Below are 27,316 nucleotides of genomic sequence, written 5' to 3' on the forward strand. Positions count from 1 at the left end.
ATTGTCTCAGTTTTTAGATATCCTGCTTTAGATGTTAAGCCTAAATGATGCTACTCCTGAGCCATAGATGCTACTCTTGTGCCATAGATGACTTCAGTAAAACCAGTGGGTTTTATTTGGGCAATTACTTATGAGCACAACTTCCAGAATCTTGCCCTTCATGTCCAGCAGGACACCCAAAAGCAGGGATATTCCAGATCATTAGTTGTTTTTGAAAATATTATCCTGGAGGAGCACCCATGTCTCTAACTGAAATGAATACTAGCTATGGGTGCTTGGTACCTTTGAAAAATCTAGCCTTGGACATCTGAGGTTGCCAGGCACTCAGAAATTGTGACAAGCCAAAAAAAGTGAAAATAAAGGAGACTTCTGAAAATGTATAAATGTAGTGCCCTAAATATATAAAAGTAGTGCCTGATTCTTATTCCTGCAAGTCGCCTTAGCTTTGTTCTATTCATTTAGAGATGTTGTTTTGGATCTACATCATTGCTAGAATACTTCCTAAAAGCAATGCAAAATGGTTTTAAAATAACAAGAGTCATTATGAGATAGTGAACTCAGGGTGTCCTGATTAAAGGAACCTTTTGGAAGTATTAGGAGAGCTTAACTGAGACCTTTCAGTTGCTGCCTCATTTGTCGTCATGAATGCACAGGTGCCTGCAGGAGCCCCTTTTCTGTGCCCCCCTCCCAAGTCAGCACTGGGGCAGTTGCTTCTATTGACCCCCACCAGTTACACCACTGACCTTATCAGTGATATACAGTATCCCTCTCATCCCCTTATACTGATTTGAAAAATGTTTAGGTAAGACTGTTTATCAGTTTCATGAATTAAGTATTTTGAAACAGTATGCAAAATTTGAAATTAAGTTCCAACTTGAAAATAAAACCTGTGCTCTTTTTCAGGGGGGTTAAACTTTTTTGTCTCAGATAGACTGAAGTCCAATGACCTCGTTGATGCTTTCTGCGGAATTTTATCAGGAAGTGGAGATACCTTTAATCAGTCCATTCAGGTCAGTTTTATAAGTGCAAATAATATTTCCATTTCCTTCTCTGTTGATATCACCACTGTGTTCACAATAGTTCTGCATTATATTCAGTACATTATTTTGAATGAGTCTTGTAGAGAATGAGATAAGAAAACTAGCTCAAGCAAAGTAAGAATTAAATCTTTTGTAAGATTTTAATCAACTCTTAAGCCCTTTCTTTTCCTCTTGTACAGCCCTAAGCAACTTCCTTATCTCCATTCAACTTTACATTGACCACCTTTACAGTCTGGTTTATAATCTGCCCCTTACTTGAATTCGTACTAGGCTCTAATGCTTCCACACTGACTTATGTACAGTCTATCACACTATAGTATTTTATCTCAAAGTCTACTACATGTTGAAATATGTGCATGTTTTTATATGGAGGTGCCAGGGAGTTATTACATACTCAGCAGGTATCCCACATTGCCTACTAATTTGACCTAAGAAATTTAGAAGACAGAAGTATTTCTAGCAGAGTTCCTTTTACTGGTATGAGGAGAAAGCCATGGAAATGGAACTCTTGCAAATCCATTTGAACCAAACTTTTAACCATTTCCAGTTTCCTTCTCATTAGGAATAACTTTGCTATAGAACACATGGGCTACACCTCTGTCAGGAATATTGAATGTATCTTAATCTTTTGTATTCTAAGGTCGATATTAGAGAGAGACAAAAAAGATTCAGAATGCGATCTGAGCATATGCAAAGAGATATTTGGGAAGTTGACTCAATAATACAGAATATCATTGGGTTTGACATGACAAGTGAGGCAAAGAAGCCCCGAAGGGAAATACCCAGATACTGTAGGGAAAGCTTAGAGTGGACTGTATTAAGAAATCTACTCTCAAATGTAAATGAAAAGAAGAATATTATGAATAGACAGGGCCCAATCATCAGTTGTTGGTAATCCTCAACTAGGGATTGCCTGTACATAAAATCTGTAGTACTTTATTTGTCCTCCTACCTTACTGTGGATAAAGTTATACCAGTGTACATGCTTATGCTGGTATAGTTTATTCCTACATGGAAGAGAAAGTAGCATAGCTATATAAAATACCCTTTTTGCCAGTATAACTTGCATCTGCACTAAGTATTTTTATTCTGCCTAAATATCTTGCTACTAGCTGGTACACTTTTCAAAGGTAGAACTGGACTTAAATGGAGCACTGAAGCTTTGTGTTGACACTAAGTGAACAATAATTATTAACATGAGAGCATTGACCCCAGCAGTCTTTCCTGCTCAAGTGCAAGGGGGGGTGGACCCGATGATCTGTAAGGTCCCTTCCAGTCCCTGACAGCTATAAAACTATGAAACACAAGAGAGAATTTACAGATCTAACTACTATCTTCCTGGGAAAGATAACACAGGTCCTTCATAGCTGAATAGTTACAGAGTAGTGGAATCACCATCCTTGAAGGTTTTTAAGGCTTGGCTCGACAAAGCCCTGACTGGAATGATGTAGTTGGGGGATGGTCCTGGTTTGAGCAGGGAGTTGGACTAGATGACCTGAGGTCCCTTCCAACACCAATTTTCTATATATTTGAGCATATCTGAAATTTTACCCGGTAGAGGATATGACATCCAACATTTTGAGAAGAAACATGTGGAAGGTCTTAACATCAACTCAGTTATGCTAGTTTTACTTCATTGACTTCAATGTAGTTGCTGCTAAAATCATGTACTGTGGTGTAAAAGGAGAATTGGGTATATATGTACACGATAAAGATGAATTTGATTATGTATAGTTTCCTTTTTCAGTATTGGATATAATTATTATGGGTAAGATGAAAAACTTTTACTTATGAGGTCATGCAACTTTAGGACTGATGGATAATACAGTAAATATGTTTTTCTGATAGATTGAAAGCACTGGTGAAAGTACCAAGGGTTATAAACAGTTCAGAAGGACAGTGACTATTGATAGTACAGTGGGAAGGGATACCTTCTTTGTAGTTACCTGGCAGACCACTGAACCACCGAAAATAACTCTTCTTGATCCCCATGGAAAAAACTACACCAGTGAGAACTTCAGCATTGATACTATTTTCCATGTAGCTCGTCTTCAAACTCCCGGCATTGCAGAGGTAAAAATTAAGCTCTCTCTTTGTCATTCAAGTCTAACTGATGTATGAAATAAGATACATATATCCAGGCCTGAGGAAGTGCGCATCATGCCTAAAAGCTTTCCTAACATCTCTCCAGGCTACACAGTTGGCCTGATAAAAAATATCACTATAAACCTTGCTTTTCACATATTTCCTGGACCATTGTGGCTAAAACAACACTCCAACTCTACTATATTAAGTTGGAGTCATTTAACAGTATAAGATAAGACTTTTCAAACTATGATAGCTGACCCTGATTTTTCCACTTTAGTGGAGAGTTCTCTCTAAGTTTAAAGAAACAATTTGAGCTCACAGCTATATCATTCTGAACTTTCTTTATAGTAGAATTCATTTCTTTTTCTCTGAATCAGGTTGATACCCAGTATGTCCATTCTTTTCTTCTTAATTTGCCTACTTAATATCTAACATTAAAATAGCTTAAATGAATGATTAAATGTTATAAACCCACTTTAAAATAACACTGTTGTAGATAGATATTTCATTTCTTCCAAAAGCTATGGAGATTTCTATTATATGGCACCTAGAATAGGTCACAGATTTTGACTGTATGGTCTAACTCAGTGGTGGCCAATCTTTTTGGCAGGCATGGCATAAACTAAGCCCCGTGCCCTCCCTAAGTGCTACTGAGATCCCTTTCAATTCCTGACTTGCTGCTCTGTTTCATACTCCCTGCCCTGTGCCCCGGTGTTCAATCTGATGCTCTGCTTTCTGTTCCTTGCCCTTTCTGCTGCTGTGCCACCTGCCGCCTCCCCTATATACTGCATGCCACACAGAAGCTGCCTGTGACGCTTGTGACGTGTACTGTGGGCTGGCCACCCCTGATCTAATCCTTCCTCTTAGAAGTAGTCCTTCATTGCATAATTAAAGAAGTAAGAATAAAAAAAAATCATTCATAAGCAAAGCCTGATCCCATCTGAAAGGATTTCCAGAATTAGGGCACGTGCTCTGAGTGTGCCAGGGATGCTTTAATTAGAGTGGCTCCAAGAGCCACTTAATTATGGCTGTGGCAATTACCACACTCCAGCAGCCTCAATTAATAAAGCCTGCTCTGACATACTGTAATTGCAGTGCATTGGAGCAGCCTTGCTGCTTGTGTATAGGTACCCTTACAGCCTAAATTGTAATCATATTCATACTGAGTATTTACTCAGTGAATAGCCCCTTTGATTCAAACGGACCTACTTAAGAGTAAGACTACTACATACCTGAAGATGAGTAAGCTGGACCTCACAATTAAAACATATAAACAAAGGGGACTTATTTAACTCTTAAATATATTTTTTTTCAGGCTGGGAAGTGGACATGCACACTCACTAATACTCATCTGTCCCCTCAAGTCCTAACAATAACAGTAACTTCCCGAGCAGCAAATTCTACAATACCTGCAATAACTGTGAAAGCCCACATGAACAGGGATACAAACTACTACCCTAGTCCAATGGTTGTTTATGCACAAGTTAGTCAAGGACTTTCACCTATTCTTGGAGCAAATGTGACTGCCATTATCGAACCAGAGAATGGAGACCCAATTATTCTGGAACTTTTTGACAATGGTGCAGGTAACAAAGACTTTGTGATACATTTGAAAAATGTTATAAAGCAAACTTAAAGGGTTCTTTTAAAGGGGATATTTCCAGGGTTTCCTAAAGCAGGGTATGGCATACAAACCTTCAGACCATACAGAGATGGGAGCCAGGTATGGCTGAAACCCCCTGGGCTGGCAGGGGACACCAGGGAGCCGGGCATGGAGTAGGTGCATGAAGGGGGAGAACCTGTTCCCCTGCCACTCTCTCTGCTATTGTCCCTGACCGATCTGGGGGCAGGGGGAGCCCCAGAGACTGGATCTGGCAGAACCCCAGAAACTGGTGGCAGAAAGGGGGTGCACCTACACCACTGCACCCATGCCCCCCATACCTCCCAGGTCTGCCCCCAATTGCTTTTGTATTGTGTAGTTCACAGTGAGTTTCTTATAATAAGTTGAGAGATACTGGCTAAGATTTCATTTTTACTTATATGACTGCATGCGACTTTACTGGAGATATTCCTAGTTAGGTCCCTGTTCAGCAAAGTACCTCATCAGATGCTTAAATTTAACTATGTGAATATTCTTGTAAAAGCCAGAGTTATGCAATGTATTTTATTTGAGTTAGGGCCCAGCCTTCAATTCCCATTTGAATCAGTTAACAGTGGGTGTGTCTACACATGCATTAATGTGCCTTTTTTAATGCGCATTACATTTAGTATCTCCAATGTGAGGTACTAAATTAATACGCACCAGACTGTGCTAATGCACAGTAACACATTTGCATGCTTTTTTAGTGACTCAATGCACAGTAGACTACTTAACTGTGCATTAGTGTAATGTCATGATTTTTTACATGATGTTTTAATGTGCAGTTAAGTAGTCTATCGCACATTAAAATGCATGTGGAGATGCACCCAGTAATAATATCCTTCACTTTATAAAATTATATCTTTAAATGTAATTATTTCGAGCTCACACTACTTTTGCATTAGTAAGTATTCACAGGGTCAGGTATTTATAAATATAAAGTTCCTTCGGTTAGGAACGTGGTCTGGATTCTCCATTTCCTTGCACAGTGGGTAGTAATTTGCACAAAATATAAAGCATAACAATTCTGATCTAGTACCATATATACTCATTATGAATTTACTTTGCATAATTTTGATGACTACATAGAGTACAGGACAGTACAGAATTGGTCTCTCTGTGTAGTTAGGTATTTGATGAAGTGATGTGTGCTTTTATGATGTACCGTAAGTATTATAAAGCACAGGTTTTCAATTGACACTTGGTAATTATCACTATATTATTTTGTTTATAGAATGTTAACAAATAGAAATGTTGTTGTCACATTGCATTTCACAAATAGAAACTATCCAGTAGCTATTGCTGTGATGAAACTGATCTCAGTAACATCAACACTCATTTATTTAATGCATGGCTATAATTTTTGCATACATCTTCACAGCAAAGACCCCAGTTATTGGAAGACATCTACAAATATGGAACTGTAATACATCAGGGTCCCAGGGGCAATTGTGATGCCTCCTGGTGGCTCCACAACTGTGCCTTGCACTGCCCATAGGGTGCCCTCTCTTCTATCTCGCTTGCCACATCTTCATGTTTCTTATGATTTTAGAAGAGAGGCTACCCCTAGGCCTTCACATGGCCCCAGGTCGACTGAACCCATGCTAAGGTTCCCTGGCACCCTACTGGGCCGCACAAACTGTGAAACTACAGGGCACCTCAAGCCTCAGGGGCTAATTGCTTGGCTCCAATCTTCTCCTACACCACATCAAGCCTTGCAGGTGTTATTGTAGTGTTGTTCAGTTGTTGGGGCTTCCCCCTCTGCCTGTTTACTCTCACTAGGCCTTCTAGCTTAGGCCCACTGTATCAGACCTGACTCTGAGGCACTAGCTCTGGTTTGGCCTTTTTGGGCATCAGACCCCTGGCCCCTGCCTGGCTCTGTGGCCTCACTTTATGCCTGCTCTGGGCTTAGTAGTCACTTGAGCCTACCCTGGCCGGCTCAAGGGGATTGCATGCCCCACATTCACCAACAGGACCCCTGTATACCACCCCTATAGTCCCAACCCAAACTGCCAGTGTAAACACAACAAACACAAGCCCCCAAGCCATAACATAAATGCAAAGGGAAAGCAGCACTCTGCCCCTTTAAGAGGGAAAACTTTCCCTCATCCCTCACCTAGGATAGCCTCCCAACCTTGGGGTATACCCTAGTGAGATCTCCTAGCCTCACCGGGGATCCAAATGCAGCACCACAGTCCCTTCAGGAGCCCTGCTGCTGGGAGCTTTTCACCCTGCAGCTACTAAGGAAAGGCTAGCCTGCTAGCCTAAGCTTCAGGCTTATATCCTCCCAGGGCCCTGCCCACTTCTGGTCAGCAAACTGCCACATAATTGCCCTGTTGCCAGTATGACCTGTAGCTGCTGCACCCTGCCTGGCCTGCAGTGCCCCCTCACTGAGCTGCTTCTTTCTCTAAAAGAACAGAGCGCCCCAGGCTCTGTTACAGGAACTAAAATTTATGTCTAACGTCAGTGGGATTCCATGGAAAAATAAGATGAAAATCCAAGAATCATTTTGCAGGATAGAAACCTCATTGTTTCGTGTTTTAATTTTTCCAATGGGCCTTGCTTTATTTGTCTTCTACGAAATGTAGCTGTTTTTTCAGAAAAGAAATAGAGTTCCTTGCCCTGCATTATGTAGTAATTTAATTTACCTGAACAATTTCTGAAAGCATAGTTTATATCTGAAAGTAGCCCAAGAAGTGTGCTACCCATTTCTTGTTCTGGCACTCTTGAGTTGTTGGCAACTGTTTTATGCACAGTTTATCACACTGTACTTACTACTGAATCAGACACCTGCTTAGTTTCCTGACACTTGCATCAGTTTTAATGGGGCAGGGGAAAGCAGGGGTAGCACATAAGGAAGAATATAATACAGGATACTTTTTGCTGATGTGCAATATCATCTAGAAGAAGAAGCAATCATGACTTTTATACATGACTTATCAACAGTGATGTGTATTGCTCCTCATTTACGAGGGTTATCATATAAGTCTAATACCCTGTGTACCAGGTGTACTTATGCTTACAAGGGTGAAGTCTTAGGGAATAAGGAATTTGTTCTTTTCTCATTAATCAAAAATGATTTCTCATAATTATTCAGGAGATAGCACGGCTTATCAAAGAAATGTTATTAACCAGTGCTTTACCGGACATGGGGCTTGTCTGCATTAGAGCCTCCTTGCACTCTGCTAGGCTGGCATACCTATATCAAGACAGCCCCCTAGTGGAGATGTGATTCCACAAGAATTTTTATGCCAATGAAGCTACCCTGCCTTCTGGAACAGAAAAAGCGAAGCAGACAGAAACAATCTTCTGGTGGCACAAATGTGTCCTCACAGAGGTATAACAAGCATATTTTGTGTCCTGGGCAGCAGCAGTAAAGACAGCAGCAGCCAAGCCACCAATGGCACTTGGACCAGCAGAAGCAGCTCTGTTCTTGCATCCCTTCTAAGTGCCCAGAGCGTGTGTCTCAGCAGTATTGCCAATCCCACTGTCAAAAATCATTAGACTAACTCTTAAAAATCAAGAGGTTTGGAATGTAAATCATGAGATGCTATTTTTAAAGTGTGTGCATGTGTGTGGGGATATTTGTGAAGGTTTGGAGGGCTGTGGGTTTGTGTGTGTTGGGGGTTGGAGCCTGGGGGGGAAGTCCCCGCAAACCCTGGCAGGATGCGGGGCACTGTGGGTCAGGAGTAAGCGGCAGCAGCAGGGCTAGATGGGCTGTGGCTTGGGAGTGAGGGGCAGACACACACACTGACACATGCAGACAGGCCAGGGCAGGTCATTTGACAGAGCTGTGGGCGGCTTGTCCAGGAGTGTGGGGGGGGCAGCTCCCTGCCACTGCACGCACCCCTGGGGGAGGTATGAGGGGCACATGCCCCCCAGATTTGTGCATGGGGCAGAGGCAGTCTGCCCACTGTAGGATGGGGTTCTGCACTGTGCTGCTTTTGCCCCAGGACCTACACGAAGCTGCCTGGCAGGCAGGGGATACACAGCAGGGCTCAGAGCCCCAAGCCTGCAATGGGCAGCCTACCTCTACTCTGCACACAAATCTGGGGCTCTGGAGTGTGTGCAATGGCAGAGAGGTGCATGCCACCCTCCAACCCCTGTGCTCCTGGACGTGCTGCCTGTGACTCTGTCGCACAGCCTGCCCTGGCCCCAGAGCCTCGTTCACCCCAGCCACTGCCCCCATCCCTCCCTCACCATGGGGGCTTTGGTCTGCCTCCCCCTTCCCTGTCCCCCCACCAACTTGCCAGAATGGTGCTGTTCTACATGTTCCAAAAGACAAAATCCTGAGATATGATCTCTCTATCTGGAGATCATGAGTCAGAGTTAATTTGACTTGGAAATTGGGAGTCTCATGATTTTTTCACAAGAGTTGGCATTACTGTCTCAGTCACCCATTCCTCATTAGACAACTGTGTCCACACTGGGGTCTTTGCTGCTATAGTGAGGGAGTGTAATCTCTTCATGCCCTTAGCCAACATGGCTATGCCAGCAAAACTTCGTGGAGCAGATCTTCATGAACGACCTGGATGAGGGGGTGAAAAGCCCATTGGCCAAGTTTGCGGACAACACCAATATATGGGGTTGCATGGACACACCCGCAGATAGGCTCCAGATACAAGTAGACCTAGACAGGCTGGCATGTTGGGCAGAATAGAACCAGATGAGGTTCAACATAACGAAATGCGAAGTGCTGCATCTGGGAAGGAAGAACCCCCAGCACACCTACAGGCTGGGCATCTCTAACCTGACCAGCACTACAAATGAAAGGGATCTGGTGGTGACAACAGACCTCAGCATGAATATGAGCCAGTAGCGCATCTCCAGTAAATCCAAAGAAGTGATTCTCCCACTTTACTCAACATTGGTGCGGCTGCAGCTGGAGTATTGTGTCCAATTCTGGGTGCCATACTTCAAGAAGTACGTGCTAAAGCTTGAGAGGGTCCAGAGAAGGGCCACCCATATGATTAGAGACTTGCATGGCAAGCCATATGAGGGGAGGCTGAGGGATCTCAGATTCTTCAGCCTAAAGAAAAGAAGGCTGAGAGGAGACCTGATTGCAGCTCACCACTATATCAGAGGCATACATCAGGGGCTTGGTGAACAACTTCACCAGGGCATCCTGGGGGAAAACTAGAAACAATGGCCACAAACTCCTGGAGGATAATATCAGGCTGAACATTAGGAAAAACTTCTTCACAACTAGGGTGTCCAGACTATGGAACAAGCTCCCCCAAGAGGTGCTGCAATCACCTACCCTAGAGATCTTCAAGAGAAAACTGGTCACTGGCTGGGGTCACCTACCGCAGGTGTCTTTCCTGCTCATGCAGGGGGCTGGACCTGATGATCCTTCGGGGTCCTTTCCAGCCCTATGATGCTATGATCTGGATTTACTTCATGAAAAATATTCTAAGCAGTCTGATGATAGACTATAATGTTTAACTGGTATTATTTGAAGCATAGAAGGGAAGAAGGAATAGTTAAATGGAAAATTTCTTAAAATTTTTGAAATATCTTTTATGAGGTACATTTCAGAGTTTGTTCTTTGTGAGATCCTGGAATAATTTCTTTCTAAAATGAACAGTTTCGCTATTTTCAGAAAGAAAAGAATCTCCAGCAAAGGTAGTAAAATTAACCCAAATTTTCTGTACATTTTTGGAAGATTATTAACAAGGATTCTCTAAGAGTTCCCTTTAGATGCACCTTCCAGTCTGCTTGAAGGATAGCATTTGCCTTGTTGTTATATAACTGAATGTTGTGATTTGGTTATGTTGTTCTTTTTTACTGTAAATTACTTACATTTAATGATATATTTATTTGTTCATCTGTGCATGGAAGTAGTATCCCCAGGACATGAAATTCCACCAGTGATTCTCATACTATGAAATTGTAGCTGTTTCAGTCACTATGCAATGCATTCAGTACATATCCCAATGTCAAACAACTTTATTGACTATCTAGTACGAATTACTTCCTAATTATTATGTGTCACTAAAGACAGTGAAGCAGCAAGGCGATAAGCAGAGGAAAATTTGCCTGGCATTCCTGTTTTATGCTTGCTTTATATGAAAGAAGAAGAGCTAAATAAATGCAATATTTTAGTGTCCTGTTAACTCTGTCATCTTTAATGTTTAGGGTCAGATGTTGTCCAGAATGATGGGGTCTATTCCAAGTATTTGTTCTCTTTCCCTGGAAATGGGAAATACAACCTGAAAGTCCAGGCTCAAGCTAGCAAGATCATCAAACTGCATGCTGCAGTGCCTTGGAGTCATGCTTTGTATATACCAGGCTACGTAGAAAATGGTACGACAGAGCAACGTGGGGTGAGCCATGTAAAATTCCAGTGTTTATATGTGAAGAAACAGTTACATCACGTTCACTCACAAGTTCCAGTAGAGGGCATTACAGCAATGGTAGTTTGGTTAAGGGATCTTCGCAGGCGTGTCTTGGCACAGGTTACTTGTGGAACATCAGACATCTGTGGAATGTTCTGATGTCATATGTCATGGCCCAGACTCTGCTCCACCCCTGTGCTGAGAGAGGAAGGGAGAGGTGGTGGGAGACAAAGAAACCAGCATGGGGTCAGTCCTCCACATCCAGCAGGAGCCCAGCCAGAGCAGAGGGTGGGAGGAGAGAAAACTTGAAAAACTGTTTGGGGGGCAGGGCAAAATAAAGAGAAAGAAGTGAGAAAAAAACTATTTAAAGGAGTAACATTTTGAATGTGTCTCAGTGAATTAGGATTGGGTTAGAGGGGAGAGTGGTCTTAGGAACAGCTGGGATGACTGAGAGTGAGGAGCTGCCTTGGCCCAGATGGTGAGACCATGGAGTTGGAAAAGATGCTTTCCCCAGCTCTTGGTTCCCCCAGGGGTTAAGCTGCTCTTGGAGCAGCTGCATCAGTTTCTGCCTGAGCACAGAGCCTCAGGGGGCCTGCTTCTTTGGGACGCTGTTCCCTGCTCAGAGTAGAGCAGCAGGGACTCAGCCAAAGCACAGAGCCCCTGAGAATCAACCTCTGCAAGGCTTTGTACTCAGGCTAAAACTGAGCTTCCTGAAGCCAGATTATGCAGCTGGAGGAAGCAGGCCTCCCTGGTTCCATGGTCTCTCTGCAACTAAGCCCAGAGCAGTTGTTCTCAATGGGAGAAAGAGGGGGGACCATCAGAGTTTTGGAGGGTAGGAAGGGGTAGAGTGGCTGGGAGCTGTGCACCCTGGGAGGAATGAAAATAAAGCATTTTACCTCCCGTGCCCATTCAGACAATACCCTGGAATGGCATGGGTAAAACATTTCCAAGATCAACCATTTAATACCCCTTAATTAATTGACTACTCACATTTTAAATGCCTTTGTGGTGTTTAAGGTAACTTGTGCCAAGGCCCTTAGTTTTGAGTGTTTCTAAGGTACTGTTTTTATCTAAGTTATGCTCCGTTTAACGAGTAACAATACTGTGCTAACTAAAACATTTTTAAAAGTAGGTTTTAAACAACTATTAAATCAAGCAACATTGCTTAAATAGTTGTTTAAACAATTATATAATCAAACAATTATATAATCTAGGTGGGAATGAAGATAGTTCATTCCCAGAAGAGTTTAAGTTATGTCTGTAAAAAGATCAGGTTTTGGAAGTTCTGCCTCTTATGTCTAGCAATAATCACACTGTAATTATAATCAATCTTCATCTTAAAGAAGGTTTAAGCAAAGGTAAAACTCCTTTCAGTATTTTTAAGTCCCACTTTCTTCCCTTTGATATTATTTTCATTCATATTAATTCATCGTTCTCAAAGATGTAGAGAAATAGACACCATGCTGCGAGTAATTCTGGTCTCTTAACTCCATAAGGTTCAATTTAAGAGCTTAATTCTGGATTTATTGCAATATAAGTGAGGTCAGAACTGGGTTTTGTTTATCTGCAGAATTCTGTAATATATAAAGTTCAACCCAAATCCAGGTTTTTTTGTTTATTTTTGTATGTTTGTGCATGGGTTTTAGGTACGATCCAGATGAATGGACCAAGACCCTCAGTTACGAGTAACGATGATATTCAAATCAAAGTAGGAGGCTTCAGTAGAACCATCTCAGGAGGTTACTTTACAGTGTCTGAAGTACCAATGGGCCCTGATACTGATGTGTTTCCACCCTGTAAAATTACTGATCTTAGTGCCAAAACAGAAGATGATAAGGTCATTTTATCATGGACAGCACCAGGGAATGATCTTGACCAGGGACAAGGTAGGTTTTGTGGTTTATTTACTGCTCTTTTCAGTGAAATTAAATTGCAGTAGAGCAGGTTAGCTATTCCCTGGGCCTGGGCTCAAAATTTACCATTTTATGTATGTAAAGAGTGCCTTTGTAAATACCAGCACTGATTTTCCTATATAGACAATGTGCTTCCAAGTTTTGTGTCGTCAGCAAGTAAAGACAGTCTTTGAAAATCTGATTCAATATTTCTAGTCCTTTGAACTAAATAAAATAGCATAATGAACTACCTTTTTATTAATTATAAATGAGTTTTGCAGATTGACCTCATCAGACAGTCTGAAACATATTTCATTACACATGACCTGGGATGAAATCTGGTTTTGCCATAAGTTTCAGTGAATTTAACTCTCAGTTTGGGTTTGATTTCAGACACATTTTGAAAGAATTGCAGCAACGGTGTTCACAGTTTTGATGGGAAGATTAACCTTTGCTAGTTCTAAAGTCTTCTTGCCCATCCAGAAGGGAGTCAGGTGCTCTCTAAGTGCAAGTGAAAAGTGTGGAAATAAAAAGAGAAAGCTGTTGGCTCAGAATGAAGAGGTCTATGCAGTAAAATGACTAGGCCAAGTTCAGGGAAGTCACAGAGCTGGGAAGCTTTGGCTAAGTTGATAATAAGATGCCAGTATCTATTAATTTCAAAGTTTTTAATCTGTGACTTGAGCAGTGGAATCAAGTTTACTGGTTCTCAGTTTATCTGAGTAACCGCTGTATTTTCTCATATACCACGTGCCCCAAATAAGCAACACATCTTGTTTTGGGAAGGCAGAATGAAGAAAAAAAAGTTTTTTCCAGAGACCTGACTGTAGAGCAGGGGCAGGCAATTGTTTCAGGTGATGGGCCACTTACTGAGTTTTGGCAAACTGTTGAGGGACGTGTTTCCCTTTCCAGTGCAGGGAAACAGGAACAGCCCCATGGTCCTAGGCCGGAAACTCTTGTAGGCAGGGGTTTCTGCTGGGGGCGGGGGAAGAGCAGGGCTGGGCAGGTCTTGCTGCTAGGTCTTGCCACTAGCTTCCTCTGGGTCCTACTGCCCCTTGCTCCTCTCATCTTTAACAGGCAGCTAGGAGCAAATAAATATGAATTTTCTAATTTTTTTAGAGGCCTCATGGGCCGGATAGAATGGTCTAGTGAGCCAGAACTGGCCCCTGGGCCGTATTTTGCCCACCCCTGCTGTAGAGTCAGCGTCAAGTGCAGCATCAGCAGAAGTTACAGTTTTAACCCGCTTACAGCTGCTGTTGATTTGGTAGCAGCTTAACACCATAGCTCTGACCCTGAACAGTGAACTCTACCCTTTCCCACTTGGGCCACCAGGGAGAGAAACATGGCATCCATTATAGCATCTCCATGCTTTTGTTTCAATGGTTCTCAACCTTTTTTTTCCATTTGTGGACCCCTAACAATTTTCAAATGAAGGTGCGGTCCCCTTTGGAAATTTTGAATGGAAGTGTGGAGCCCTTTTAATTGTAAGTATGGGTATTCACATACTTTTCATTGATCATAGTTATCTTTCACAGCCTCTGAGACATAGTATACAGACCCTTAGGGGCCCGCAGACCACAGAATGAAAGCCACCATTTTATTCCTCCTTGGAATTTCAGTACAGAAATTCGAATGTTCACAGAAATGCCCCACTTAAGTTATGCACCCTAATTTTGGAGGGCTGATTTATGGGGAAATGTGCATGTGGTATATTAGTAAATATGTTATTAAGAGTCTGTCCTATATGCTATCTTTACACTTCAAATGACTGAAGCACGTAGCTGAGAAAGGCAGCCATGAGAGTAATGACTTGATTACTTGTAAGGAAACAGATCAATATCTTTGATGGGAGGTGCTGCCTGTATGCTGCAAAATCTGTTTTAACATATTTCCATTTTCAGCTGCAACTTATGAAATACGAACAAGTGAAAGTCCTCTGGAATTAAGAGACAACTTTGATGAGGCTACTGTTGTGAATACCTCCAGCCTGACTCCTCAGTATGCAGGTTACAAGGAAATATTTTCATTTAAACCAGCAGCTTTTGCAACAAGAAACACCACAATAATTTATTTGGCTGTGCGTGCCGTTGACAAAGCCTCTCTGCACTCTGCTATATCTAATATAGCACAAGCAGTAATGTTTGTTCCCCCAATGGACTTGCTAACTGCTAATAATAAGTATAGTGTCTCAACTATAATCTTGATATTATTTGGCCTATTAGCAACAGTTTGTCTTATTACAGGTGTGACCTTGTCTGTTTTAAAGATAAAGAAGAAAATGTCTATTAGAGAACCTGCAACAAAGTTACTGTGACTTAAAATGAAAGTTTCTTCTAGTTATTTTTTAGCATGTGTTTGCTTGAAAGTGATATGCAAAAATAAAATGTGCTACCACTGAAAATGGCTACGTAAAAATAAATGGAAAGTCATCTATGCAGTTCTGTATAAAATTACAGCAATTTAGAAGCAGTATCAGACTGCATGTAACATACCCTTGAATGGCTGGATCATATACAAACTTCATTGCATGTACATATGTACAGCAAATAATGCATATGTACATCCATAACACAAGCTAATAAAACTTTATGCTATGTTTACCTATTCTGTGTTTACAATATGATAAAAAGCTGTAACTAAAGTGAGCAAGATCTTAATTTCACGTGCAAAAACTGACATACAATAACTCTGTCATTCAGCCATTTTGGCCATCATGATGACACTTCAAATGGCTCAGCTGAGTATCTGAAACAGGCACACACAAAGATAAAGATTTGATTACTTCTAAAGAAATAGTTCAGTAGTTTTAATAACAGGTGCTAACTATGTGCTGCCAAAAATTCTAATATTATAAAAGTCTGAGTCTGTCCATAATGCTTTATTTGCACTCTGATTGGCTGTCTCAGCAACCAGTCAGGTTGTTCTACACAGACAGAGACAGGCAGTGGAGCACCGCCATGACAGTGCAGACTGAGGGGCCAGAGGGGAGGGGGGCGAGGCCAGTTCCCCTGGCCTCACCCCCTTCCCCTGCTTCTTGGAGGCAGAGTGAGGCTGCCTTGCCCCCCCAAGTCTGCTTCTTGGAGCCAGGGTCCAGCGCACCCCCCTCCAACAGCCAGCAGGGAGGGGAGGTGGCAGGGAACAGGGGAGGGAGGGGAGTGACATGGGGACAGGGGGTTTACCAGTGGCTGCACCCCACCACAGCCACTGTCACCACTGCTGCTGTGGTAGTGAGCCCTGGCCCAAAGCCATGGGGGCAGGTGGGGAACAGCCCAGGCCCTGGCCTGAAGCAGCAGGGGGAGGTGGGGAGCAGCCCCCCACAGCCCACCATCCCTGTTTGTGCCCCTTGCCCCCCACCCACAGTCTCTGCCCCTGCCCCCCAGCTGCCAGGGCTATGGGGCAGTGTTTGCCACTGCCACCTCTGCTGCCCAGCGCATGAGCTGTGGGTGGGCAGCAGCAGCAAACACTGCCCGGCGTGGCAAGTGGGGGGGGCTACAGCTGCTGCTGCCGCCGTGTGCAGCCCTGACCGGCGAGCCCGGAGCCATCGCGGGGCCCAGGCTGGCAGCAGGGCTGGGTTACAAGCTGGTGCTGAGTGTAGGAAGAGTGGCCCTTTGCCCACCCCATGGCCAGCACCCTGCCTGAGGCTGCCTGTGCCTGCTCAGGACAGTCTCGCATGGGTTGTGAGTGACTGAAGCAGGGACGACCGGCCATGGGGCAGGGGAGGGGCTGCTTTTCCCCAGACTCCTTCCCTGTCCTTCTCCCACCCCCCCTACTGCCCCTTACCTGAGCTTCCTGCGCCGGAACAGCCACGTGGTCCCAGGCCAGAAGCCCCTGCTGGAGGGGTGGGGCTGGATGGGCCCTGCTGTTGTGGGAGCCCGCTGGGCTTCCCCTGGGTCCTACTGCCCCTGGTTCCTGTCATTTTTGACAGGAGCCAAAGAAAGAGAAATATTAATTTTCTAAATTTTTTAGGGGCCCCACAGGCCTGATAGAATGGCCTCGTGGGCTGTATTTTGCCCACCCCCTGGCACACCTTGGGTTCCCCTTGGTTTGGCTAACTAAGGGAGACCACTATTTGTGCTTCAGATTGAGGGAAGCACCCCAAGTTCTTGAAGTGAGTCAAGTACCCTTGAGGGCTGTTAAGTCTGTGTTTTTCAGGGGGCACAGTGCCAGGATCAGGCCAGTCCCTGGGTGTTGGCAGCTATACTCCCAGGCTAATGGGTGTGCTCCAGGAAGGAGGTCAGCCAGACATGAGGCACCCCCAGGGAGGCACTCAGAGCCTGGAAGGTGGTCGGGTGCAGTGAGGTAGGTGGGTCAGCACAGTAGCACCCCCTACTGGCCCACCACAGGGGGGACCTGTGCCCCCCAGATCTGTCTGAGGGGTGGGGGCAGGGCAGGTATGTGCTGTCCCCATGCACACAGAGAAAGTATGGCCAGGGCAGCACAGAGCTTGCAGAGGCAGGCAGCTTTCATGCATGGCTCCACTGTGCCCTGTTGCACCAGTCACACATGCTGTGCTCCGGAGGGCCTGGGGGGGAGGTGGGGCAGCAGCGCAGGGAGTGCAGCATTTGTGACCCAGGCTTTGAAGCTGGCCATGAACTGCAGCTGGGGGAGGGAGGGTTTGCAGTCTCTCCAGTCCCAGCCAGAGATCCTGACTAGCTGCAAACCTCTCCTCCTGACCAGAGAGTGCCCAAGCTGGCTGGGGGTTGAGGAAGTGGGGGAGGCTGCAAATTGCCCCCCACTCCTCCTGGCCAGAGTGGCAGGCCATCTGCAAACCTTCCCACTCCCTCAGCCCCCAGCCAGCTGAAACACTCCCCAGCTGGGCAGTCTGGCCAGGAGGCGGGGTTTGCTGCTGGCTGGGAGCAATGGGGTTTGCAGGCGGCTAAACACTCTAGCTGGGAGTGGGCAGGATGCAAACCCTCTCCTGGCCAGAGTGCCTGGCTGGAGAGTGCCCAAGCCGGCTGGGGACTCAGGAAGCAGGGAGGCTGGAAACCTCCCCCGCTCCCAGCTGGAGTGCCCAAGCTGTCTGGGGGATGAGGGAGAGGGGAGGTTTGCAGTCTGCCAGGCACTCCAGTTTGCAGCTGGCCAGGAGTGGCAGAGATTTGCAGCCAGCCAAGCAGTCTGGCCAGGAGCAGGTCGGCTACAAACCCCATCCCGGCCAAAGTGCCAAGCTGGCTGCAAACCTCCCCATTCCCTCAGCCCCTACCAAGCTTCCCCCCACTGCCCTTCCCTGCAACCATCAAGCCCCACTTACCTACAGCAAGAAGAGTGAGCCTGAAGCAGCCTCCGGTAAGTACGAGTGTTGGCCCCCACCTTCCCCCTCTCCCTTCACCTCCAGGCAGGGTTGAGGGTTTCTCTGCCCCTTTTGCAAACAGCTCTTGTAGGCTAGAACTCTGCTAGCCTGCAAAGCTCTTTGCAAAGGGGGAAATTCATGGGTTTCTCTTCTAAAAGGGAAAACCCGCATTTTCGCTGATAAAAATGGGAAATCTGTGGTTTTCTTTGTTTTTCCATGGGAAATGGAAAACCCGGATCCCTGCTTATAAGGGAGGATAAGGCAAGATGCTGCATTTCTTGATTAAGTGCTTAATATGCACACATACACACACCATATTTATACTCCAATTTTTGTTGTGCATTGGTATACGTTGCCAGTTTTATCAGTGCTTGGATAAACTTAGTAGCCAGCCAAGTTGATGGGGCTTTTGCCGATTCTTCCCATTAGGCAAACCGATGCTTTAGGATGACATGCAGAATAACACCCAAAATTGATATATTTTGTCCCCCCCCCCCCCTTTTTTTTTTTTTTTTTTTATTTTTTTTTTTTATAGCCTTGTTAATTTACCCAGGGTTTTTTGGCTTTTGCTGGGTTATTACTGTGGGCTTTTTGAAGATTGATTGCCATTTTTCTTTTGCTGTTTTGGGTGGATTTTTTGTTTGGTTTTTTACTTGTTTGTATTTTTTAAGCCAGTTGCCAGCTGATGTTTTTCTTTTTCACAGACATAATTTTACCCTTTTTTTTTTTTTTTAAACCACATACAGCATACAAAGAGTAAAAGTTTGAGCACTTCTGTTAAGCTACAGAGCAATAGAAAATGGAGTTTCTTAAGGCAATGCAGACCTTATGAAAATATAAAAGATTAAAAGCAATAGGCAAAAAGTGTATTTGTCTAACATATTTTCCTTGATGTTTTAAAACAGACCAAAAATCAGGAAGCTATACATATTAAATATTTATACTATTATTTTTTAATTTAAACCATTTATTATAACTTATAGTAGATAGTTTATTTTAACCTTTAGTAAATATTTATATTGCCTTTGTGGGTGGGAGGAAAGTTTGATTTTTTTTTATTTAAAATATACGCCTGTATTTTGCCACATTTAAATTTTTTTTTTTGCCTGTGGTTTAAGAAATGCCTTTGTTAACTTGTTTTGATTAACTTTATTAATTACACTAAGAGCCTTAATAGCTGACACTGAGTTTTTAGAACTATTTTTGTTTGCTTTAATAAACTGTTAACACTTAAATCTTTTTTTACACACAATGTTTGGAGAGTGAGGGGAGGTAAAAAAAACCATTTTTTACCTCCTTTACCAATGAGATTGCAGGTACACTTTTAGCAGGGTTTTTTTGCTGTGCAAGACATACACAGAGCAAACATACCACACTGCTTACATGTTTTGTTTTGCACTAACACCTTAACAGTTTTTGCAAAGCAGCTTGGTTATTAGGCTTTTTAAGCTTTACTTTTGTACAAACATTTGCAGTTTTTAGCACAGGGGTTAATTTTTTTTTTTTTTGCTACTGATTTTTATGGGACCAGCAATAGAAGGTATTTTACTTAACCATTTTAGACACTTTTCGAAATTAAGTTACAACTTTTTTTTAAGGTTGCTATATATATTTTTTGCTCTAAAGCAAAATTGTATTTATTTATTTATTTATTTTGCTTTTCTTTTAATGTGGCACCAAGATGTATTTTGTCACACTTTTTTCCCTTGGTTTTTGCCAAGGGTTTTTTTTGTTGGAGTATGCTTTGCTTTGCCTTTTTTTAAATGAAGGGTAACGCATAAGACAGTGGGAACTAAGGTTTTAAGGCACCCCATATTTGCCCCTGGCTGCATTCTCCACCATTTAAACCCCCAAATGTGGGCCAGTGGTAGGGCCACGAGGCAGCTTGGCCCTGGCCTTTGGCATTTGTAACAGGGGTATGTAGGGGTGCACATGCAGCGGTGAAGGAAGGAATGGAGCTGGGGGAGGGGCAGGTGCTACACATCTGGAGAGAGGCATGGGACTAAGCCATGAATGGCTTGTCTGGAGGTGTGGCTCCTGCTGCTACCCACCCCAGGAAGCATGGGGAGCATGTGCCCCTGGATCTGCACGGGGAAGAGGGTGGGCTGCTCCTGTGGGCTGGGGCCGGGGCTGTGCTGGGCTCTTCCTCATGGGAGCGGGGGCTGGGCCCTGCAGCGCTTGGGGCAAGCAGCAGCAGTGCTGGGAAAGGGGCTATAGGGGGGGCTGCAGCCACCCCAAAATTCACTGTAGCCCCCCTCCCAATGCCACCCACCCTGAGTACAACGCAGCCCAACCCCTCTCCAGGAAGAGCCTGGCTTGGTCCAGCCTGCAGTGGCAGCCCACTCTTGCCCCACACAGATCCAGGGGCACCCCCCCCCCCCCATGCCTCCTGGAATGCGTGCAGTGGCAGAAGTCGCCACCCCCTCCCCATGCCAGGCACCCCCCAGACATGCCACTGGTAGCTCCATCTCACGCCCTGCTCCAGCTATGCAGCGCCTGCCCTGGCCCTAGCCCCAGCTCTAGCCCCATTCCCTCCCTCACCTCCCTCTTGCTCTCAGCAGGAAAAAGAGAGGAAACCATTACAGTTTTAGAGGGAAGGAAGGAGTGAGCAGCTGGGAGCTATGTACCCTGGGAGGAATGAATATAAAGCATTTTACCTCCCGTGCCCATTCAGACAATACCCTGGAATGGCATGGGTAAAACATTTCCAAGATAAACACCTCTTTGAGTGGGTTATCTTTAAAACATTTAGAGGGACTTATGGCCATTTAATACCCCTTAACTAATTGACTACTCTCACATTAAATGCCTTTGCGGTGTTTAAGGTCATTTGTGCCAAGACCCTTAGTTTTGAGTATTTCTCGGTACTGTTTTTATCTAAGTTATTTAACCAGTAACAATACTGTGCTAACAAAAACATTTTTAAAGTAGCCTTAAAGTAGGAACATTTATGCTCCCTCCTGCAGCTGCATTGCAATCCCTGCCTGCTTGGCATTGGGATGCACATGGCATTGTGCAGCTCTTGGGGTAGGTCTCAAAGCGCAGCGCACAGCAGCAGCTGCCTTTGTCCCATGCATAGATCAGGGGCACATGCACCCTGGGCCTCAACTTGTCCCACTACTCAGCCTGGCTGGGGCCCCACTGACCCCAGCCCCTGCTCTTGCCTGTGCCTCGCTCCCTCCTTTGCCACTGGGGCCTCAATCTGCCTGCCTCCATCCCGCGCCTCCACAGCCCTTTCCCTTCCCTCCACCCTTTTCCCCACAGACTTGTTGGGGGGCACACATGCATGCATGCACTCAGCCCCCACAATTATTTTTTTTCCCCTCTGCCTATGGCAAAGGGGTCAAGAGAAACAGGTAGGTTACCTTTTAAAAACCTGAGAATCCAGACCAGAGTGCAAGAATGCTTGAAAAAGTTTTCTAACTCCTACTGTGCCTGCAGGTAGTATGGATGGGGAAGGAGAAGAAGTGGGGAAAATAATATGGAAATGAAAAGTTGGAAATGGAAGCACAGAAGAAAGTTATATAACCTTAGTAAATTCTTTTTCCTGGATTTCTTTCCTAAGAGAGTGCCATGTCCTTGTGTGATCAGGACAACAACAATTACTTTAAGTTATTTGGTCCCATTTACATAACCAGACTTTGTGGGCACATCTATACAAGATGCTAATGGCGCAGTAGACTAATTCTACTGCACATTGGTGCAGCATGAAAAAACCATGCTAGTGTGCTAATGCACAGTAGAATTAGTCTTCTGTGCAACAGCATCACTTAAAAAGTGTGTACCAGTGCTAATGCATGGTAGCACTGATAACAGCGCATTTAAGTTAGTACCTGTGATTACAGGTACTAAAACTTAGTGCACTGTAATTATGGCATATTAATGAACATGTAGACAAATCCTAAGAGCATTTGAAAAGTCAGTTTAGATTACTGATAAAGATATAGCTAACCGACACACAGGGAAACCAATATAAGCCAATATACAAAGTTCACATCTAAATCCTAGGACAAGTCATACTTTTATTTTAAAGTGCAATAGCAAATGGAACTTATCAGGTTTTATACAGATAGCTGTCGGTGTTGTGTTGCAAAAAGATTACTTTTTACATTGGGCTGAATGCCATTTTTAAGTTCAGATAACAATTTGATCTGGCTTTAGGAGGAACAGAACTCCCAAGCCTTGGGTGTTACTCAATAAATAATATTACTGAATGCAGGGCTCTATTTTTTCTTCACAATGGATAGTGAAATAAAATTTTGGGAAGAGGCTGGCATAAGCTCTGCAGTGGACCATAAACAGGTACATGGGCACATTGCAGAGTGATCCATCAGAAGCAGTGATATTCTCTCTCCTAGACAACCTCTGTTTGTTAATGGTCAGATGTTTGGGATTTCTTTAGTATTTGACATCACTGACTTATATGAATGAGTGTATGGGTCTTCCATATCAGACCATTCCCACAAGGCAGTGATGGGCAGCATCCCAGGGGAAGGAAAAACACCAGCAGCTCATTCCCACACTACAGACGTCTATACGGGCCCTGTATGTATTATGGGTGTGTTATACTGAGGTACAGTGTGCTCTCTCTGTATGCGTTACCTTCTGGAGGTAGTATATTTGGCTTCATTTTATCCTGGGTGCACTAATACATTCTCTAGGTAGAGAATATTGTCCTATGGCCAGTGCTGCACTAAACTGGTTAGTGCAGAGAAGATTGCTCACTTGGCAGTCAGATGATAGACATGGTAGGAGAAGTATCATTGGAAACAAGACAAGACAAGAGCTCCAGCACTCAGGTGGGACTGCCCTCCTAGCATTCAGATCCCACTGTTTAACATAAACTCTACTTCATTTAGTTATCATCAGAAACTGTTTTGCTTTTAAACTGATCAGCTGTCTGAACATTCATCATTATGTGCTTTGTCAGGGTAAGGCCTCGACCGCCTACCAGCGTGCGGGCCGCTTACCGGGTGCCAAGGCTCCGCTCACCTGTGGTTGGGCATTTTACACGCGCTTGCCTTTCCTGCCATGACTTTGATGTTAATAGAGTTGGTTCTGATGGTCCGGCGTGTGTTGTCCAAATATGAGACTCCTCAGCATCCCGCGGGTCCCGCGTTGATGAGGGCTCTGCCACCCCTACACCCTCACCCGTTCCACCGGGTGGTGGCTGACCATCTGGTCCGTCCACAGATCCGTCCATCACTCAGGCAGTCCACAAAAGAAAGATGCAAATCAAAACCGGCGCTGTGCTCACGACAGTTCTCTCGATCGGAGCAGCTACTCCTGCCATCTGCAGTCATCCCCGATACAAAACTTGCCCCCCCGTGGGGTTTGAACCCCCTCTTTGGCTCCCCAAGTGCCCCCTGTGAAGGTTTAGTCGACCTCCCTTAGTCATGGATAGGGACACAGCTCAAGAGTGAGCCCTATTACAGGGACTACGGTAGCCACCGTCAGAGATTGCCCTTATACTAGAGTTTATAAGGTGCTCGGCTCCTGACGAGTCCCAGCCGTTCTCGGCCGGGCAAAACAACAGTCCGAAGCCCCGCAGGGATAGCTGCCTGGACTCAAAAGCCCCGCTGGGGCTTTCCCTTTCCCCAAAGGCTCCTACCGCGATTGAAAGCCGCTCGCATCTGCTGCAACGTGCTCCGGCCGGCTTCAGCTCCGTCGCCGCCTTCTTCCGGTTCCACCTCCCTCCTGGTCGTCCCCGGCCTCTTTTTTATGCCGGCCCCGAGAGTACCAGCACCTCCCTTTCCCACACACCTGGGACACACATCTTGGGCCTCTGAGCACGTGACTCGTGGGTTCCCACTTGGGTGGGGAGCCCCGGAGCCTGCAGGCTCCTTCTCTCCCTCACATGCTTTTCTGAACTTATTCAGAAGTTTTCTCCTTCTCAGGACTGAGCAGGGTTTCCAGCCCCCTTTCTTTTTCTCTTGACTTTGGCTGATTTTCTGCATTTCTCTTAAGTATTCTATTTTCCTTTTCCTCAGCAGCTTCAGGAGACAACTAATCTAAAGGAGTTTATAGGCAACTAGACTAGGAAGGTTAGTATGGGTGTCAGTGATGAATCAAATATAAAATAGTGTCCAGAGATACCTGCATCTTGTATCATACTGTATAAACACCTCTCAGGAAGGAGCGTCACAATCACTGGACAGGGTGTTGGCCTAGAATGGGTTTTGTGTTTTTCAGTTTCTATTGTACTTGGGGCCAGGTGCAGTAATTACATTTCTACTAGTATAAGTGATTGGAAACTAGACTAGACCCATAACAGAACAGAAGTTCAGCACACAGACTGGTTTAAAATGGCAGAACCTGATCTAAGGTTTGCCCCCACCCCCCACCACTCCAGCACCAATGGGTGAACATGTGTTCTGTTCACTACCGATCTAAACTACACCACATAGAGAAAGCTGTGTAACTTAGATTAATTCCACTTCAGGCTTTTTGAATGTCTGTACCTAACCTGGGGGTATACACAGCACAACCATTTCAATGACCACAGCAGGGCAGCACAAAAATCCAAGTAAACCTGTTATAAGTAAAGGCCCAATGAAACCTGTAAGCAAATCCTATGGAGATCAAAAACCTAACTAGGGGGTTAAGAGGGGCACTGGCTAGGAGATGGCACCAGAATCCCACCCCAGGAGTCTTTGCCATGGCAGGGATAGCTATGTACAAAGCTATCCTTGCCTGGCCAAAGGAGTTAGTCAGGGCAACACCACACCAAGCACTCTCTAGGGAGTGGGAGTGCGTGGAGCAAGCAGGATCACGATCTCTCCACCCAGAGGAACCTTAGTCAGAGCAGGCACAGCACAGCACCCAATATGTACAGAGTGGTGGGGAGTGAATGGGGGACTATGGGGCTCCCGTGGCCTGAGTGGAGCTTCTGCTGCTACAGCAACAGCAGAAGTAGCTTGGGAAGGTAAGTCTTCTTCTCATCCACGTTCCCTCACCTCAGTCTACAATAGTTGGCATACCCCTATGGCACCCCTCCTCCCCTCTCCACCCCAGCACTCAATCAGCACGCTACACCTCTGCATAAACCTGCTAGTGAGAATACAGCTAGCTGTATGCCACAGCAAAACACAGAGCCCTAACCCACCTCCTCTGTCTGTCCCCACGCATTCATTTCCAACATTAGTTCATTAAATGTTTTTTTTATACATTTCTTAAGGCCATGAGCTTAGACTTACAGATGTGATCCAGCATGGCCCCGCATGTGTAACCCCATGTACCAGATTAGGTGGCAGCAATAAAAGCCATGGCTCCGGGAGCACTAATGCTGCTATGGCACCTCTTCCTTGACTTGTGGGGAACCACACTGGCAAATAACACAGCTCCACAGAGAAGACTCAGCACGTGGGCCGGAGTGTCGGTGCAATATTGCAACATTAGCACAATTCCAGGAAAACACCTCAGGAAATTAACATCTAAAAAACACGTTCAAGAACAACTGCTTAATCAGGTCAAATTCCGGTCAAATTCCAGTCTTAACACAGGTTAGTTTTCTGTGGCCAAAACGATGGTATAAAAAACCCCACAGTTACATAATTTTTCTAACCAATCAACGTGGAGAGAGAGACAAACAGTGATGGTGTTTAAGATTATGATTCTTTTAGTGTCATTTCAACTATTGCTCATGGTGAGAGGGTCTATGGTACAGCTGAAAAATGGTGGCTATGAGGACATTGTTATTGCAGTTAACCCCCGGTTACCAGAAGATGACAAGATCATTGGAAATATACAGGTAAGAAGGCTGGTGTGCATCTGCATGTCGTTCAGAGATACTAGGATTCCTTGGGTATTTTCTACCTCTGAAGTAATCGTGGTGTTAAAAGCGCAGATTCTGCTCCCATTGATACTGGAGGGAGTTTTTCCTCTGATTTTCAATTCCCTAATCACTACCTATGTTCTTTTCTTGAATTTTTCTTCTCATCTGTTGTTGCTAATGAGAGCACTAATCTCTTGGGGCTTAATTTAAATATTATTCGTCAATCCAGTAGAAACTCATTTTCTACTACTTCTTTCCAAAATATATTTAACCAAGAGCATTTCTGAAACATGATTTGTGTCAAGTTTGAATTTTATTTGTCAAGTTAGAGTGCCAATGCCAGCAAACCAAAAGATCTGGTAGGATTGCAAACCATAAAGCCCCCCCATATTAGTGGCCTTTATTTCTTTGCTGAAGGTAGCATTACAGTTGGAGTTGGTTAAAAGTTGTTCTTCACACTTAGAAGCTTGTGATCTGCAGTCATAAGTATTGCAGGTGCTAGTCACAAGGTTGACCTTTTGAACCCACTGAGGGCAGCCAAATAAATAATGTATCTGGGTCAAATGATGTATCTGGGTCAAATGAATATGTATCTAGGTCACTGAATATGTATCTAGGTCACAGGTGAAAAATTGTAATTGGCAGTCAAAAAATCATCCCACTTTAGACACCAGGTGATTGGTCATTGCTGACTATAAATGAGAGCAGATTCTGCCATTAAGTGGAGAACTCCTAGCACACCAAGGAGACACAGTCAGCAGATTGGCCACCTGCAGACATCTCCCCACCAGCCGTTCTTTATTTGGTGTATCTCGTTCACCGGTACTCTGATTGTTTTGTCAAAGAGCTCTTGGAAGGTTGATTGAAGTGCATTCCCTTATACGAGCTGTTGACCAGTTCTGGGACTATTGAGTTGGGTAGCTGCACCTATCCTGGGCTTCAGCACCAGGGTAGAAAGCAAGGGCTCGGCTCAAGAACCCCGTGAACCAATAGACCCCTCTAGTTTGTTTTGCACTGTAACTGAACGAAGCCAGCTATCCTGCCTATGCTACGACCATCTGTAGCGTGAGTACAATAAACCTTTGTTATAACCAATACGCTTAAGTGACCTGACTCCTCCTCGCTGCTAATCCCTACCTGTCCGGTTATCGATCCCTTCTGTGCCAAGCTGGTCTGTGCCAAGCTGGTCGTGCCAACAGGTCAAAGGGTACGCCAGTTACGCGGTGCAACAATTTGTAATGAATCAGCAATTACTGCTGTA

General features: G+C 44.6%; 1 protein-coding gene and 1 long non-coding RNA gene across 2 annotated transcripts in view; one reads left to right on the forward strand and one right to left on the reverse strand.

Annotated features, from left to right (window-relative positions):
• The window catches only part of CLCA2 (chloride channel accessory 2), a 30,155-nt gene extending 14,308 nt beyond the window's left edge, over positions 1 to 15,847 (forward strand). The window contains exons 9-14 of the mRNA XM_090048430.1: positions 904 to 1,010; positions 2,889 to 3,113; positions 4,444 to 4,714; positions 10,906 to 11,073; positions 12,752 to 12,991; positions 14,896 to 15,847. Of these exons, the coding sequence (XP_089904556.1) occupies positions 904 to 1,010; positions 2,889 to 3,113; positions 4,444 to 4,714; positions 10,906 to 11,073; positions 12,752 to 12,991; positions 14,896 to 15,308 (1,424 nt within the window). The 3' untranslated portion in view covers positions 15,309 to 15,847. The remainder of the gene's footprint in view (positions 1 to 903; positions 1,011 to 2,888; positions 3,114 to 4,443; positions 4,715 to 10,905; positions 11,074 to 12,751; positions 12,992 to 14,895) is intronic.
• Positions 11,100 to 23,948, reverse strand: LOC149863655 (uncharacterized). Its single transcript, XR_016442507.1, has 3 exons — positions 23,893 to 23,948; positions 23,274 to 23,486; positions 11,100 to 11,303 (listed from the first exon to the last, which is right to left on the reverse strand). It is a non-coding gene; the product is annotated as an uncharacterized LOC149863655 (long non-coding RNA).
• Positions 23,949 to 27,316: the final 3,368 nt, after the last annotated feature.

Source organism: Crocodylus siamensis, chromosome 5, assembly GCF_052110815.1.
Source record: "Crocodylus siamensis isolate JL-2025a chromosome 5, ASM5211081v1, whole genome shotgun sequence".
NCBI lineage: Eukaryota > Metazoa > Chordata > Crocodylia > Crocodylidae > Crocodylus > Crocodylus siamensis.